The sequence below is a fragment of the Syngnathoides biaculeatus genome, chromosome 4, assembly GCF_019802595.1.
Source record: "Syngnathoides biaculeatus isolate LvHL_M chromosome 4, ASM1980259v1, whole genome shotgun sequence".
In the NCBI taxonomy this organism is placed as follows: Eukaryota; Metazoa; Chordata; class Actinopteri; order Syngnathiformes; family Syngnathidae; genus Syngnathoides; species Syngnathoides biaculeatus.
This window is the reverse complement of record NC_084643.1, coordinates 15,908,645-15,924,602: the sequence shown is the minus strand read 5'-3', so window position 1 is coordinate 15,924,602 and position 15,958 is coordinate 15,908,645. Positions and strand designations below refer to the sequence as shown.

The window sequence follows — 15,958 nt, the reverse complement described above, 5'->3', positions numbered from 1 at the left end:
TTAGTAAACACCTGGACTCTCTGTCTTTAAAAACCAAACACCAAGTCCGAAACCTTTGTGTTCTGATTGTTTCTGACCTAACATTCAACAATCATATTAAATCAATCACAAAAACTGCCTTCTACCATCTGAAAAATATATCTACAGTAAAGTATTGTATGTGTCAAGCAGACCAGGAAAAGCACATCCAGGCTTTGATCTCAAGTAGACTTGATTATTGTAATGGTCTTCTGACTGGGCTCCCCATAAGGGGCATTAAACAGCTGCAGCCCGTTCAGAATGCTGCTCGGGTTCTGACCACAACAAAGAGATAAGAACATATAACTCCAATTGTAAACGTTCAATTCTTACACTGGCTTCCAGTCAGCTTTAGAATAGATATTAAAGTTCTGCTACTGGTCTATAAAGCACTTAATTATTTAGGTCCTGAATACATGAAAGAAATGCTTACGGAATACAAACCCAGTAGAGCTTTGAGATCGACTGACTCAGGTCAAATAGTGGAGCACAGAGTACAAAGCAAACATGGTGAAGCAGCATTTAGCTATTATGCTGCACACATATGGAATAAGTTGCCGACAGAGGTGAGGTCAGCCCCAAGTGGGAATGTTTTTAAATCTAGGTTGAAAACTCTTCTTTTTTCTCATTCTTTTTAGCGTATTTACACTTATCATATTACTTGCACTACATGTAGTTTGAATTCTTTTTTAAATATATATTGTGTTGTAATTTTTATTGTTTTTATCCCGTTTTAAATGTTTTATCTCTTTTTTTTCAAATGCCTTTATTCATATAAAGTACAGTGAGTTACCTCGTGTATGAAATGCGCTATACAAATAAAGTTGCTTGGCTTTGCTTTGCTTTATCTCTAAGGGAGAGGCCTATGCTCTGGAGTATTGGTAAATTTGGTATTTGGGTGTTGGTATTCATTTTGAATATGAATTGTTAAGCTTATAGAATATCATTCTTAGACGACTAAAAGCTTTTTTAAGCTGAGCCCAACTCCACATTCTGTTCTTTAACAACTTCATGTAATTGTTTGTTGTTACCATATTTTGTCTGTTTTCATGCTTGAATGAAGTAAGGTAGAGTTGAGTATGGCAGGGAGGATGGTTCATATGTGCCACTGTTGCATGTGTTGCAGGTGGTGAATGGTCCAATGGATGTCGTGAAAAATATTGACCGGATGGTGACTAACTTGAGCCCCACCTTGATGGTAAAGAGAGATCACCTGACATTTCACAGCCCCAACATCAGTGAGTGTCACGGATCAACTTCAGTTAAGTCACCATTTTAGGGCTGTAAACTTGTTTGGCTAAAATTTACAAGACCCAACCTAACTCTAAGATGGTATTCATGAGACTGGACTAGATTTAAACTAGAAAAATATGCCTTGTCAAGTCTTTTCGTTGTTTATGGTTGAAAATAAGCTCTTTCAACAGTGTGCTATTAGTTTCATTTTGAAACAAAATTTTGATTTTGTCCATGTGAAGAGAATTTTTAAATTTTTCTGCAACTACAAATGCTTGCCATGAGCTTTTGTTTCTGTTTAATTACATTCCTTAACCCTTGAGTTTCTTTTTTGATGGAATGACAATTACCTAGATTTCTACAAGGAATATATCTTGTTGCATTTTTGCACCCCTACAGAAATAAGCATGTTATCATTGTAACATAATTCCTACAAAGGTAAATCAGTCTTGATTACACTCAAAACTAGTCATCCGAGTCCATCGTGAACCTTTTTTTGGCACTATTTAATGTCAGTGAATTATGGTTGAATTATATTTATTTAGAATCATGCCGATACCTTGATATATTATTTGTAAGAAACAGTGAAACTCACGAGTTTGGCCACCCTTGTCCTTCTGCAATTTAGAGGACAAACCTTTGATGGGCCCTGCTTTATTTCATCATATACTGTATCATGGTGTACGGTACATTTGTATTCATTATCTGTAGATTTTTTTCACAGATGGCTAGATAGATCATATGGAATTACAACATTACATTACATTATACATACTTGAGTTGAATGCTATTTTTCTGAGGTGGCGAAACTACCTATAATGGTGCATGTTTAATGCACTCTCAATTAAAATAAACACCTAAAAAATCGACTCCCAAAATCAAGAAAACCCTTCTACCAATATATGTATCGATCTGCTGCTTTACTAGCACAAAACATGGCGTATTATCCATATTTTATATGCTAATTAAATATAAACCAAATTCTGATGAAGTTGGGAGTTGGTGTTAAACATCCATCCATCCATTTTCTTATCCGCTTTTCCTCACCAGCTGGAGCCTATCCCAACTTTCAATAGGCAGGAGGCGTGATACACCTTGAACTGGTTGCCAGCCAATCGCAGGACACATAAAGACAAACAGCCGCAGTCACAATCACACCTTGGGGCAATTTAGAGTGCCCAATTAATTTTGCATTTTTTGGGGATGTGGAAGGAAACATGCAAACTCCACACAGCCGGTCTTGGATTGAACCTGGAACCTCAGAACTGTGAGGCCAATGCTTTCCAGCTGACCCACCGTGCTGCCGGTGTTGAACATGAATAAAAAAAAAAGAAAATGATTTGAAAATCATGTTCAAGGTATAATTAATTGAACACACTACAAATACTAGATATTTAATGCTCAAACTGATGAACTTTATTCTTTTTAGCAAATAATCATTAATTTAGAATTTTATGCCTGCAACATATTTCAAAAGAGTTGGGATAGGGTCATGTTTACCACTGAGGTACATCTCCTTTTCTTTTAACAACATTCAATTAAAGTTGAGGAACTGAGGACACTAATTGTTGAGGCTTTCTTAGTGGTATTCTTTCTCATTCTTCCTTTATGTACAGCTTCAGCTGTTCAACTGTCCGGGGTCTCCATTGTTGTATTTCACACTTCATAATACGCCGCACATTTTCAATGGGAGACGGGTTTGGACTGCAGTACCCGTACTCCTTTATTACAAAGCCACACTGTGGGAAAACATGCAGAATATAGATTGGCATTGTGTCACTGAAATTAGCAGGGGCATCCATGAAAAAAAGATGTTGCTTGAATGACATGTGTTTCTCCAAAACCTGTTTGTAACTTTCAGCATTAACGGTGCCTTCACAAATGCGCAAGTAACCCATGTCATTACCCTAAAACAAATCCATACCATCACAGATGCGTTTTTTTTTTTTTTTTTTTTTAGCTTTGCATCATAGTCCAGATCATTATTTTCCTCTTCCAAAATTTCCCAAAACAATTTAAAACGTAGACTTGTCGGTCCATAGAACAATTTTCCTCTTTCCATGAGATATAGACATAGATGAGCTCGGGCACAGAGAAGCCATGTTTCTGGGTGTTGTTGATAAATGATTTTTGCTTTTGCATACAACAGTTTTAAGTTGCACTTAAGGATGTAGTTACTGTTACTGAGATTGGTTTTCTGAAGTGTTCCTGAACCCATGCCTTTTCCCATGCCCATGGGATCGAAGCTAACCGACATTCAATGTTATTTTTCAGTCTTACACTCTTACAGTCTTTACTGCTGTTAAATTATGAAATCCCTGAATTCCTTGCCATTGTACATTGAGGAACATTGACGTTAAACTGTTCAAGTATTTTCTCATGGACTTGTTCACAACGAGGTGAAACTTAACCCAGTTAGATGTGCTTGTGAATGACTGACCAACTCAGCGAAGCTCCTTTTTATAGAGTTCGTGCATATGACGTCACCATTTTTAAGGCACCATATTGCTGGTCAAACAGGGCTGCTTGACATTGTGGGAGACATTGAACCGGAAGAGAATATTTAAAATACCCAAGATCTTTTGTACCATTGGTTGTCACAAGAGATGGGACAGATCTTCAAAAAGATTGTTTTAATGCATACCAACTGAAAAGACCAGAAAAGATCGATGGATTTCGGCAATTAAACGTGATGGCTGGTGGCCAACCAAATACACACTCGCCTGTGTCCCGATCATTTCAGTTAGGAATTATTTTTAATCTCAAATTACCAATTAGTATCTTCAATGTCAAATTGACTCATTTGAGAACAATGTGTATTGAAAAAAAAAAATGTCTGTCACAGAGAGTTTTACATGTGGCAGCAATACACTTCCGTGTACGGAGGAGCCATCTCCCTGTCTTTTTTTTCCAATCATAGTTCGTGACAGCGAGTTTGTGTAAAACCAGGGATCATTTATTTAAATATTGGTATTTATATAGAATAGCATCTGAAAAGACCAAAAAAGATCAATGGATTTCGGCAATTAAACATGATGGATGGTGCCTAACCAAATACACATGCCTGTGTAGCGATCATTTAATTTCTGGTAGGAATTATTTTTCTAAATCTCAAATTACCATTAAGTATTTATAATGCCAAATTGACTCTTTTGAGAACAATGCGCATTTAAAAAAAGAAAATAAACCGTCTGTCACAGAAAGGTTTACATGTGGCAGCGATACGCTTCTGTGTAGAGAGGAGCCGAGTCGCTGTACTCTTTTTTTTTTTTTCCCAATCATAGTTAATTAATGCTGGTTTGTGTAAAACCAAGGGTCATTTATTTAATTATTGGTATTTGTATTGAAAAATTTTGAGTGGGTCCATCACTATGTGGGATTTATTCTTGACTGAGAACAGATCCAGCAACAAAGTATTTGTATGTGTCCAGAGTTTTCTACGCTGTTGAACTTTTCTATGTAAATCTTGATTACTTACTCACCAGATGCATGTGTATATCCAGTTGTCCAAGACAAGCGGAAGCAAATTAACAATCCAATTTCTTATTGGCGAAAACATCGACTTTGGCATTAAATATGGGTCTTCTATGTCAAGTGTCTCTAATTTTTCCACGTACCTTTGTTTATTATCACCTTCTAAATGTTTAACGGTATCGGACAAAACTCTGGGTGTCATGGAATAAGACATGTTTTCGTTTCGTTTCAACAGACATTGCACTAAACAAAGCTTTGTTTGACCAGCAATATGGCCAGTCAGGTGATTTCGGTGACGTTGGTGCACGGGCACATGGCACCCACCTGCTCCCAATGAGCTTGTTCACCTGTAGGATGTTCCAAACAGGTGTTTGATGAGCATTCCTCAACTTTCTCAGTCGATTTTGCCACCTGTCCCAGCTGTTTTTGTAACATGTTCCAGCAATATCATGCAAAGTTAAACATTATATTTGTATTTTAAGTTGAGGTTGAATATGATTTGAACAATTTGTTCTGTTTTTATTTGTTTTATACATACCAACTTCATTGCATTTGGGTTTGTAAATATTCTGCTCTGTGTGGATGAGCTGGATGTAGCTTTTTCACCATGCGTTTCACCACAAGTTCTTTTATTAATAAAGAACAAACACAGTGATTGACTTAAATGTCCATTGTCGAAGTCCCTTAAAGGGTTGTGGCATAAATGGTTCCTATCGCAGCTAACATTGGCGAAAAGAAAGGTCACCAATCAGTCACACTGAGCTGGAATTGATTACCCCGCTCCCCGCACCAAAGTCAGGCATGCCTACATCTACACCATGGCTGCAACTTGAATGTATCACATTTCAATAGTATCATAAGGTCTTCTGATGATCACAGGAGAGGTTAGTCCATTCATATCTGTTAATTGTAAAACAACAAAACACGGCTATTGTAGCCCTTAGCAAATGACAGAGCAACCAAGTCTTGAACAGAGCGTGACCGGTATGAAAAATGATTCAATGAATGTTTGATAGCTTGGCAAAATTAAGAGGAAAAATGCAAACAAACTAGTTTGCCTCTTTCATTAAATTACATGATGCTCATATTCAGCATATTATTGTTTAAAGCCTAAATCAGCCAATAATAAGTGAAAAAAAAAATCCACCTTACTTGTAGGTGCCTATTTTACATTCATCACTTTAAACTGCTCCCTTTGCACAATAGTCGTTGCACTGGTCTACAACGGTGAACCACGAATGGGTCATGGGACTCTGTATAAGCTTAAAGCCCCAGTGACATGCTTATAAACATTCTAAATTTGATATTGTAATGAAAAATATATACAACATTCTTCACTTCAATGTCTATACGAAAAAATAAATATGAGCGGAGAGTGTGTCATCCATGCACAAAGTTGTGGAAGTCTCAATCGACATTGAAGTGGTCGCCATACTGCCTGCTAAATCATCAGCAGATGCCACACTGGGACATTCACCATTGAAAACATGAGGTGTGCCTGCTTTGGGAGAGGAACAACAGAGATTTTCGGATTTTTCTGACGCCCCTCCTGACATGGAAGCTCTTTTCGAAGAAGAGAACATCTCACAATCGAGTGAAGTGACCGGGGTAATATTACCCTATCATTTCGAGCCATATTTAGATTATATGCGGATCACTTCTCACTAACAACAGACTCTGCAACAGTATGACAGTATGTACCGTACTCAGCCGCGAGCGATGTCAACGCCGCGGCCCGGGTGTGACAAGACACCGGGCCCAGCTGTGACAAGTCGATCACGCCTTCGGCTGGGGTGGCTCATCGCGGTGCCGAGCCGGGCCAATTTACGGCGTTGTCGTCCCTAGCGGCTGAGTGCGCCATTGTCGGCGGCGTTGTTCATTGCCGACGGCGAGTCTGAATTCCATTATGAAGGAAACATATTTAATTTTCGATTATCAGCAAAAAATTATCACACATTGCTGGAAAAACGAAGCAGAAACAGCCGAATAAGAATGTGAAGTCATAGCAACAATGCTGAGCATTGGAATACATTGTAAGAACGACGAAGAATTTTCCAATATTTCGAGCGATGAACACAATTCTGAAGGGTCCCACGAAGACTGTGAAGAATACGAACTTTATAGAGACGTAAAGGTTATCAATTTGAGCCAGTTAGACAGCACACACGTTCGAATACAGAAGAAAGCAGACGCATTGAGCAGGATGTGCCTCGCGTTGTAAACAAAGGCTGGAAAGCATTTGTAAAGTTCTTGTTTGGTTTAGTTGGTCATAAACTGACAAATAGTAAACACTTTGATATCCTGAATGTATATACGAAATATTTGGTCTTGTTTTAAAATGTATTTATTAAAAAGGTACGCTATCACCCGGCTGTTCATTGTACAGCGTAATTGATCTGCCTGTGCTTGTATGGGAAATTATCTGCAGTACGATGTGCGTCACTAATTTGCGTGTACAAGGCTCATTTATTATCGCACAAAACAAACAGAAGATGATAACGTAGTCGACAGACTAAGTTGGTACATTTTCACAAATAAGGATTTTAATAAATGAAATCCATTTAAAATGTTGCCACGTTAATTTGAGAGCAATCACTGGTGATATCTTGCTTCACCACAAATTTAATTTCACGTGGTAAACTAATGCCATAACCAGACACAACCAGTCGCACATTGGAGGTCATGCACCTACATCATAAAATCACGTGAGATCACCATATTGCTGGTCAAACAAAGCATTATTGCAAGTTAATTCCGTTGAGAAGAAACAAGAACATGTCTTATAGCACAACACCCAGAGTTTTGTCCAATACCGTTAAACATTTAGAAGGTGATAATAAACAAAGGTACATGAAAAAAATGAGAGACACAGGCATAGAGGATCCATATTTAACCATACTGTTGCTTGCAGATACTTACTTGTGTCCTGAGTCTAGCCTCCAAGACTCTTTCCCATAACTTCATTGTGTGGCCCATCAACTGTATTCCTCTATAATTCCCACAGCTCTGAACATCCCCTTTGTTCTTAAAAATGGGAACTAGAACACTTTTTCTCCATTCTTCAGGCATCTTTTCGCCCGCTAGTATTCTGTTGAATAAGTTGGTCAAAAACTCCACAGCCATGTCTCCAAATTGCTTCCATACATCTACCGGTGTGTCATCACGACCAACTGCCTTTCCATTTTTCATCCTTTGTAGTGCGTTTCTGACTTCCCCCTTACTAATCATTGCCACTTCCTGGTCCTTCACACTTGCCTCTTCAACTCTTCCTTTTTTCTCATTTTCTTCATTCATCAACTTCTCAAAGTATTCTTTCCATCTATTGAGCACACTACTGGCACCAGTCAACACATTTCCATCTCAATCCTTAATCACCCTTACCTGCTGCACATCCTTCCCATCTTTATCCCTCTGTCTGGCCAACCTGTAGAGATCCTTTTCTCCTTCTTTCGTATCCAACCTGGTGCACATGTCTTCATGTGCCTCTTGTTTAACCTTTGCCACCTCTACCTTTGCCCTACATCACATCTCGATGTACTCCTTTCGCCTCTCCTCAGTCCTCTCAGTGTCCCATTTCTTCTTCGCTAATCTCGTTCCTTGTATGAATCCCTGTATTTTGGGGTTCCACCACCAAGTCTCCTTCTCCCCTTTACTACCAGAAGACACACCAAGTACTCTCCTGCCTGTCTCTCTGATTACTTTGGCTGTTGTAGTCCAGTCTTCCGGGACCTTCTGCTGTCCATCGAGTGCCTGTCTCACCTCTTTCCAAAAGGCCGCACAACATTCTTCCTTTCTGAGCTTCCACCACATGGTTCTCTGCTCTAACTTTGTCTTCTTAATCTTCCTACTCACCACTAGAGTCGTCCTACACACCAGCATCCTATGCTACACTCTCCCCTACCACTACTTTACAGTGGGTAATCTCCTTCAGATGACGTAATCTGCGCAAAATATAATACACCTGCGTGCTTCTACCTCCGCTCTTGTAGGTCACTATATGTTCCTCCCTCTTCTGGAAATAAGCGTTCACTACAGCCATCTCCCTTCTTTTTCCAAAGTCCACCACCATCTGTCCCTCAAAGTTCCTTTCCTGGATGCCGTACTTACCCATCACTTCTTCATCGCCCCTGTTTCCTTTACCAATATGTCCATTACAATCTGCACCAATCACAACTCTCTCACTGTCTGGGATGCTCAGAACTACTTCATCTAGTTCCTTCCAGAATTTCTCTTTCAACTCTCAGTCACATCCTACCTGTGGGGGATAGCCGCTAACCACATTATACATAACACCCTCAATTTCAAATTTTAGTCTCATCACTCGATCTGATACTCTTTTCACCTCCAAGACATTCTTAGCCAGCTCTTCCTTTAAAATAACCTCTACTCCATTTCTCTACCCAACTACTCCGTGGTAGAATAATTTAAACCCTGCTCCTAAACTTCTAGCCTTACTACCTTTCCACCTGCTCTCTAGGATGCACAGTATATCAACCTTTCTCCTAATCATCATGTCAACCAACTCCTGAGCTTTTCCTGTCATAGTCCCAACATTCAAAGTCCCTACACTCAGTTGTTGGCTCTGTGCATTCCTCTTTTTCTTCTGACGGCGGATCTGGTTTCCTCTTCTTCTGTGTCTTCGACCCACAGTAGCTGAATTTCCACCAACGCCCTGCAGGTTAGCAGTGCCGGGGGCGGGCGTTGTTAACCCGGGCCACGACCGATCCGGTATGGGATTCTTTAGATGAACGCTCATATTTGTTTGGGACAGATTTTACACCGGATGCCCTTCCTGATGCAAGCCTCTGCATTTATCCAGGCTTGGGACTGTCCTACAGATTGCACTGGTTTGTGCCCCCATAGGACTGCATTAGATACAAATATCAATATTTAAATAAATGACCCCTGGTTTTACACAAACTCGCATTCATTAATGATGAAAAAAAAAATTGGCCTCCCTACACGGAAGCTTATTGCTACCACACGCTTACTTCCATAAACCTCTCTGTGATGGATGGTTTAACATTTTTTATTAAATATGCATTGTTCTCAAATGAGTCAATTTGATGTTATAAATACTTCTTGATAATTCGAGATTTAGAAGAATAATTCCTACCTGAAATGATCGTGGCACAGGCGTATGTATTTCTTTGGGCATCATCCATCACGTGCATGATCTCTATAAACTTCTCGTTTTTTCAGTACAAATACAAATATTTAAATTAATGACCCCTGGTTTTACACAAACTCGCATTCATTCACTATGATTGGGAAAAAAATTTAGGACAGGGAGTCGTCTCCTCCATACACGGTAGCGTAATCCGGCCACACGTTAACCTACTTAAACTCCACTGTGACAGACGGTTTATATTTTTTTAAATACGCATTGTTCTCAAATTAGTCAACTTGGCATTACAAATACTTGTAGATAATTCAAAATTGAAAAGAATAATTCCTACCTGAAATGAAATGATCACTACACAGGCGTGTGTATTTCAATGGGTACCATCCGTCCCGTTTAATTGCCGAAATCCATTGATTTTTTCTCGTCTTTTCAGATGGTATTCCACAGAATGATCTTTTTGAAGAACTGTCTCGTCTATTGTGACAACCAACAGCACAATAGGTCTCGGGCATTGGGGAAAATGTGCTCCAGTTCAGCAACAGCTTTGTTTGACCGGTAACCCATTGTTCTTTTCTGGTCTTTTCAGCTGGTATTCTATAGAATGATCTATTTGATTGACAACCAACAGCACAACAGGACTCCGGCAATTTGAAAAATCTGCTCCGGTTCAACGACTCCAGCACTGCCGATCAGCTAGGTTTGACCAGCAATATGGCGCTGTGGAAACTGTGATGACACATGCAAGAGCTTTATAGCAGGTCCACCTGTAGTGATGTACGGGGATCCAACCCCGAAATGAGTCGTTTTTCAGACACGGGAAACTAGGTCAAAGTTTGCAGACTTAAATTCATGAGAGTTTCTCTCGGCTTGTCCCGTTAGGGGTTGCCACAGCGTAACATCTCAGATGAACGCTCATATTTGTTTGCCACAGTTTTTATGCCGGATGCCCTTTCTGACGCAACCCCTCTTGGGGAGCGGAGGCCCCAGTAGGATACGAACTCATGACCCCTGAATTACCAAATCATTCATAAACGCTTATATTTTTTGGTAAAAACATCGAAAAGGTTATGCATTTTATGTTACAGTTGAACATGTGTTTTCATCTATATGAGATAATATGCGTTTCAAATTAGACATTACAAACACTTTAAATGAATGTCTGTTGTTCTTTGTTCTTCTTCTCCATACTCAACATGAATGTCATACCATGGCAGCACTGACTGCTGAAGACAAATTCCTTTTGTGTTGTTACATACTTGGCCATTAAAAAGGATTCTGTTCTCCAAATCTGTTGCCATCATTATCATTGCCCCTGCTTCATGTTCCACATGTCGTTGTTATCCCTGATTTTTCAACATCATAAGATCCCAAGGTCTCTATTAATCAAGATCTCATCCATAGTTAATGTAACCTCTGTCTGTTTACATCTTTTTACAAATTGTGTCATCTGTCTCACAAGATGTAGAATGTAAGACACCTACAGTATTTTGGCAAAACAAGAGGTAGAAAATACAGATATCTTTTTTCAAATGTATTTGTAAAGTAAAGAGTTTAACAAAGTATTTTTCACAATATATCCTCTTTCAGCAATGACCCATCTTAAATGTGCTTTGCTCGCTTGTTATTTACAGAAGTAGCAGTGCAGCAGCAAATACTTCAAGAATCATCAAAAGGAACAAGTTTCTGTGGGCCCGAAAGTGAGAAACACTCCAGCTCAGACTGTATTTCAGTCCCACATCAAAAGATCCAGGATCTCCTTAACAACGGTACCCTGAACACGCCATTTTTATGTTATTAAGTCATTTGCATATTCAAACTTCTAGTATTTTTCACAATGCAATCACGTCACTTTGTGTACCAAGGAGACACATTAAGTCATACAGGTGAATACATTGACGATGAACAGACTTCAGAATGTGTAGTATGCATTATTTTTTTTTCCTTCCAAGGTCTTGCAATAAAGAGCAGATAGAGCCACGTTGTTGGGTTTTGCAACAACTATTCATTTTCAACAATAAATGATCCAGACTTAATACTTTCTCAGTATTGTTTTCCTTATTGATCTGGTGGAAGGTGGCAATATCTTATTGTGATTATTGTACAGGATTTTATAAACTCACCCTGGTCAACACGTGGTATGGTTCTCTGCGGCCTCTTTTCAATCCTGAAGGAAACATCAGCATGGTCCCTACCGTCACAGATGGTAGCCGAAGGTATTGCGCACGGAAAAAAACAACAACTTTCTCTTCTTAGGCCCGGTGCACACAAAGATTTTTAAAATCTTAAAAGATTATTTATATGTGGCAACTCCACCCATGAAAAAAGAAGATTATTTTTACAGTTTTGGTTGGTCTTTAGGTATCTGGGTACTATCCTGGGCTCCTCTGTCATATCCACCACAGTGCTAGGAGACAACCAGCTCATCAGTACAGCGGTCCACTTTCAACTCCGTCACAAAGTGCAGGTGAGAAACACAATAAAATCATTCACAATTACTCTTTCAATGCATTTAGCATTTTTATCATATTGGCTCTATGTGTCTAATAGAATCCTGCTGGGGCTGTATTTGATCCAGTGTGTGCCTTCTGGGATTTTAATCTCATGTAAGAACATTTTGGAACAAAATAACAATTTGGAATTGTGGATGCCTTTGTAATACCAAAGTTATCTTACTGAAAGATAAAAAGAATGGCAATGCCCACTAACGGTTCAAAATATTAAGATATTTCCATTCTTCCCATTCCTTTATGGGTTTAGATAACAGCATATCTGTGTCTATCTAGTCCAGAGGCTGGTGGGTGGTGGAATACCAAAGGGTGCGAGGTTGTTTCCAAACAATATGGCTATACTGTGTGCTACTGCAATCACACCACCAATTTTGCATTGCTACTACAGGTCTACGAAGCCCAGGTAACGTTCACTTACGATTTATCCAGGCTTTTTTCAACAGTGTTTGTTGCTATTTACAGCTCATGGTTTTCTTATGTACTGTATGCGGGGGCTGGGGGGGGGTGTTTATCTGTGCGCATGTGTGTGCGCTTTAGCCAAGCCAAGAAAACAAAAAAGCTTTGCAGGTGCTGACGTTCATTGGCTGTGGAGTGTCTCTGTGTGGCCTCCTCTTCACCTTCATCCTCTTCATTGCTGTGGGGTGAGTCACAAATAACCACAGCACATACACTTTAAAGTGCGGAGACTGTAAAGCATTTAAAAAAATACTAGATTCACATCAGGGAAAAAAACTTGCATAGGTTTGTTGAAGAGTGTCAGAGAATTTTCTTTGAAGATACTGAACTTTCTTGATGGATGTTCAGTTAGTTATTAGATGATAACTTCATATTTTAATTATATTCTCATTATTAATTAACTATTATTAATCAATTATAAACAATAACTGCCTTTTAAATAATCCAATTTCGTGTCGTATTTGTTACATTTGGTCAACTACTCATATGTACATTTCATGTGTATGATGTTTTTGTTTGCACTAATATTCATTAGTTTTTGCCTTTGTACAGGGTACCTAAATCAGACCGCACAACTGTCCATAAGAACCTGATTGTTGCTCTTAGCATTGCTGAGCTGCTGTTAATGTGCAGTGATTGGGCATCTGCCAATGAGGTGAGAATGCGTGCTGATTCTCTGACAAAATGTAAGAGTAAAGTAGCACAACGTTGACACCAGTTGAAAAATACTTGTTGTTATTTGGGGGAAAAAAGTCAGCATGCACAAAGGGAAAAAAACAAAGAATATGAAAATCACAGTGGTTGCAAATGAGTTTAAACCAAGTTGTCTCACAATGATCACCCAAACAACACATGATTGGGTAAAACATAAGGTTGTGCTATAATCTACCGTAATTTCTCGAGTATAATGCGTCCTGAGGTATAATGCTCACTCCCAAAGTTGACCTACAAAAATCAGGTAAACCCTTCTACAAATGTACAATGCACACCACCAATTTGCTGGTATCCATATACTCAAAATACTAGGAATTATTTGTATTTCTATTTTGCTAGGTTTGTACTTTTATTGTTTATCAAAAAATTGTCTGTACAACAATTATTAACAATAATCTTTCTGCATGTACTGATCCACCGGTAATATATATCTCGGGATAGGCCACAGGACATGCTTGTCCCGGTCCCTGCAAATGTCACAACGGAATCCCTCAACTAACTAAATTTAAATAACATTTTATTAATACTGTATACCAATTACAGTCTTAAATAAACTATTTAACACTGTTTACATTACATTTTTGTGCATAAAACGTTTGTGCATAGTGCAGTTTATCCACTACATTATACATCCTTGGCCAAGACTTCAAAAGAAGGATTTGATTCATCTCCAATCTGAAAAATATCCATCGTACCTACCTTTGGTGCATCACTGTCAAACTCCTCATTGATGACTTGGTCCATTTCTGGTGCCTCCTGTATTCATGAACAGTGATCCCAATGCACACCACCAATTTGCTGCTACCCATATGATCAAAATATTGGGAATGATCTTTGTTTATGTTTTGTTGGGTTTATACTTGTATTGACTTTCAAAAAACTGTCTGGACAACAATCATTAATAATAATTGTGCATGTGCTGATGTAGCGGTAATATAATCTCGGTGTCACGACCAGAACACGGGGTTGGACCCAAATGCACGACTCGGGAGAGCAGAGGCAGTCCGGGAAAAGTGTTTATTCAGTCCAGTGTCGGGGATCAGGCAGGCAGTCAACGGGAGCAGCAGTAAGAAGAACGTCAGGCATAGGAGGCAGGTCAGTGGGCATGTAGGAGTCGGTACACGGGAGATCAAGAATGGGATTACGAGAGTGTGGGAACGAGGAATGAAGCAACGATCTGGCAAAGGCCAGACCGTACGTGTGGTTCTATATAACTGGGATATAATTACTAGTGACGAGGCACAGGTGTGTGCCTCCGCCAATTCTGGCAGGTGCTTGCCGCCTCAAGGACCGTTACAGCCAGGACAGAGACCGGCAGGGCTATGAGAGTAGCGTAACTTCCTCCAAAATTGTGTAACAAACTTGGGTCGCCTGTCTGACACCACATCGGTAGGTAAGCCGTGGTACCGGAACACTTTGTTCAAAAGAAGCTCAGCGATCTGCTTGGCGGAGCGGATTTTCAGCAGCGCGATAAAGTGAACCATTTTTGAGAAGCAATTCACTATTGAAAGCACGGCGGTGTGACCTTGTGAAGGTGGAAGACCGGTCACGAAATCTAGGGAAATGTGGGACCATGGAAGTCGAGGAACAGGCAGCGGATGAAGCTCACCCACAGGCTGTTGCCGGGAGGGTTTGTTGGCAACGTAACCTGGGCACGCATTGACATATCCTTGTTCTTCTTTTTTGATGTTAGGCCACCAAAAGCACTATTCAACCACTGACCACGTCTTGGCCATGCCCGGGTGACACACGGTGTGGTTTGTGTGGGCCCAGTCAATCACCTTCCCCCTCAGAGGAGGCACGACATACAGTCTGTTGGCAGGGCAACCTGCCGGACTGGAGGAGTCTTTAAGTGATTCTTTCACTTGGACCTTGATCTCCCAAATGAAGTTCGACACTAAGCAGGTGTCCGGAAGAATCAGGGTGTTATCAGGTTCACGCCTCTCCCCCTCATATATGCGCGTCAGCGCATCGGGTTTCCCATTTTTGGACCCCGGCCGGTAGGACATAGTGAATAAGAACTTAGTGAAAAAGAGGGACCACCTAGCTTGCCAGGCGTTCAGCCTCTTGGCGGTTTTTTAGATATTCAAGGCTTTTATGGTCTGTCAGCACTAGGAAAGGGACCTGAGTCCTTTCCAACCAGTATCTCCACTCCGCCATGGCTGTCTTGACGGCGAGCAACTCCCAGTCTCCGATATCATAGTTAGGTTCTGCCGGAGTCTGCCTCTTGGAGAGGAAAGCGCAGGGGTGTATTCTCCCATCCCTGGAACTCTTCTGAGAGAGGACCGCCCCTGTTCCAGAATCTGATGAGACCACCTTGACAATAAACTGCCTATCACAGGGTCAGGCAGGATGAGGACCGAGGTGACGTGAGCCTGCTGAAAGCCACCTGGCAGGCCAGATCTCAGTTGAAGGCAATGCGAGGAGAGGT

At 40.2% G+C, this 15,958-nt stretch overlaps 1 protein-coding gene across 1 annotated transcript in view; it reads left to right on the top strand.

Annotated features, from left to right (window-relative positions):
• Positions 1–15,958, top strand: part of adgrd2 (adhesion G protein-coupled receptor D2) — a 77,228-nt gene that overhangs the window by 17,016 nt on the left and 44,254 nt on the right. Inside the window, exons 8-15 of the mRNA XM_061817517.1 lie at positions 1,145–1,256; positions 11,482–11,616; positions 11,955–12,063; positions 12,209–12,314; positions 12,398–12,453; positions 12,634–12,760; positions 12,895–12,998; positions 13,366–13,468. Of these exons, the coding sequence (XP_061673501.1) occupies positions 1,145–1,256; positions 11,482–11,616; positions 11,955–12,063; positions 12,209–12,314; positions 12,398–12,453; positions 12,634–12,760; positions 12,895–12,998; positions 13,366–13,468 (852 nt within the window). The remainder of the gene's footprint in view (positions 1–1,144; positions 1,257–11,481; positions 11,617–11,954; positions 12,064–12,208; positions 12,315–12,397; positions 12,454–12,633; positions 12,761–12,894; positions 12,999–13,365; positions 13,469–15,958) is intronic.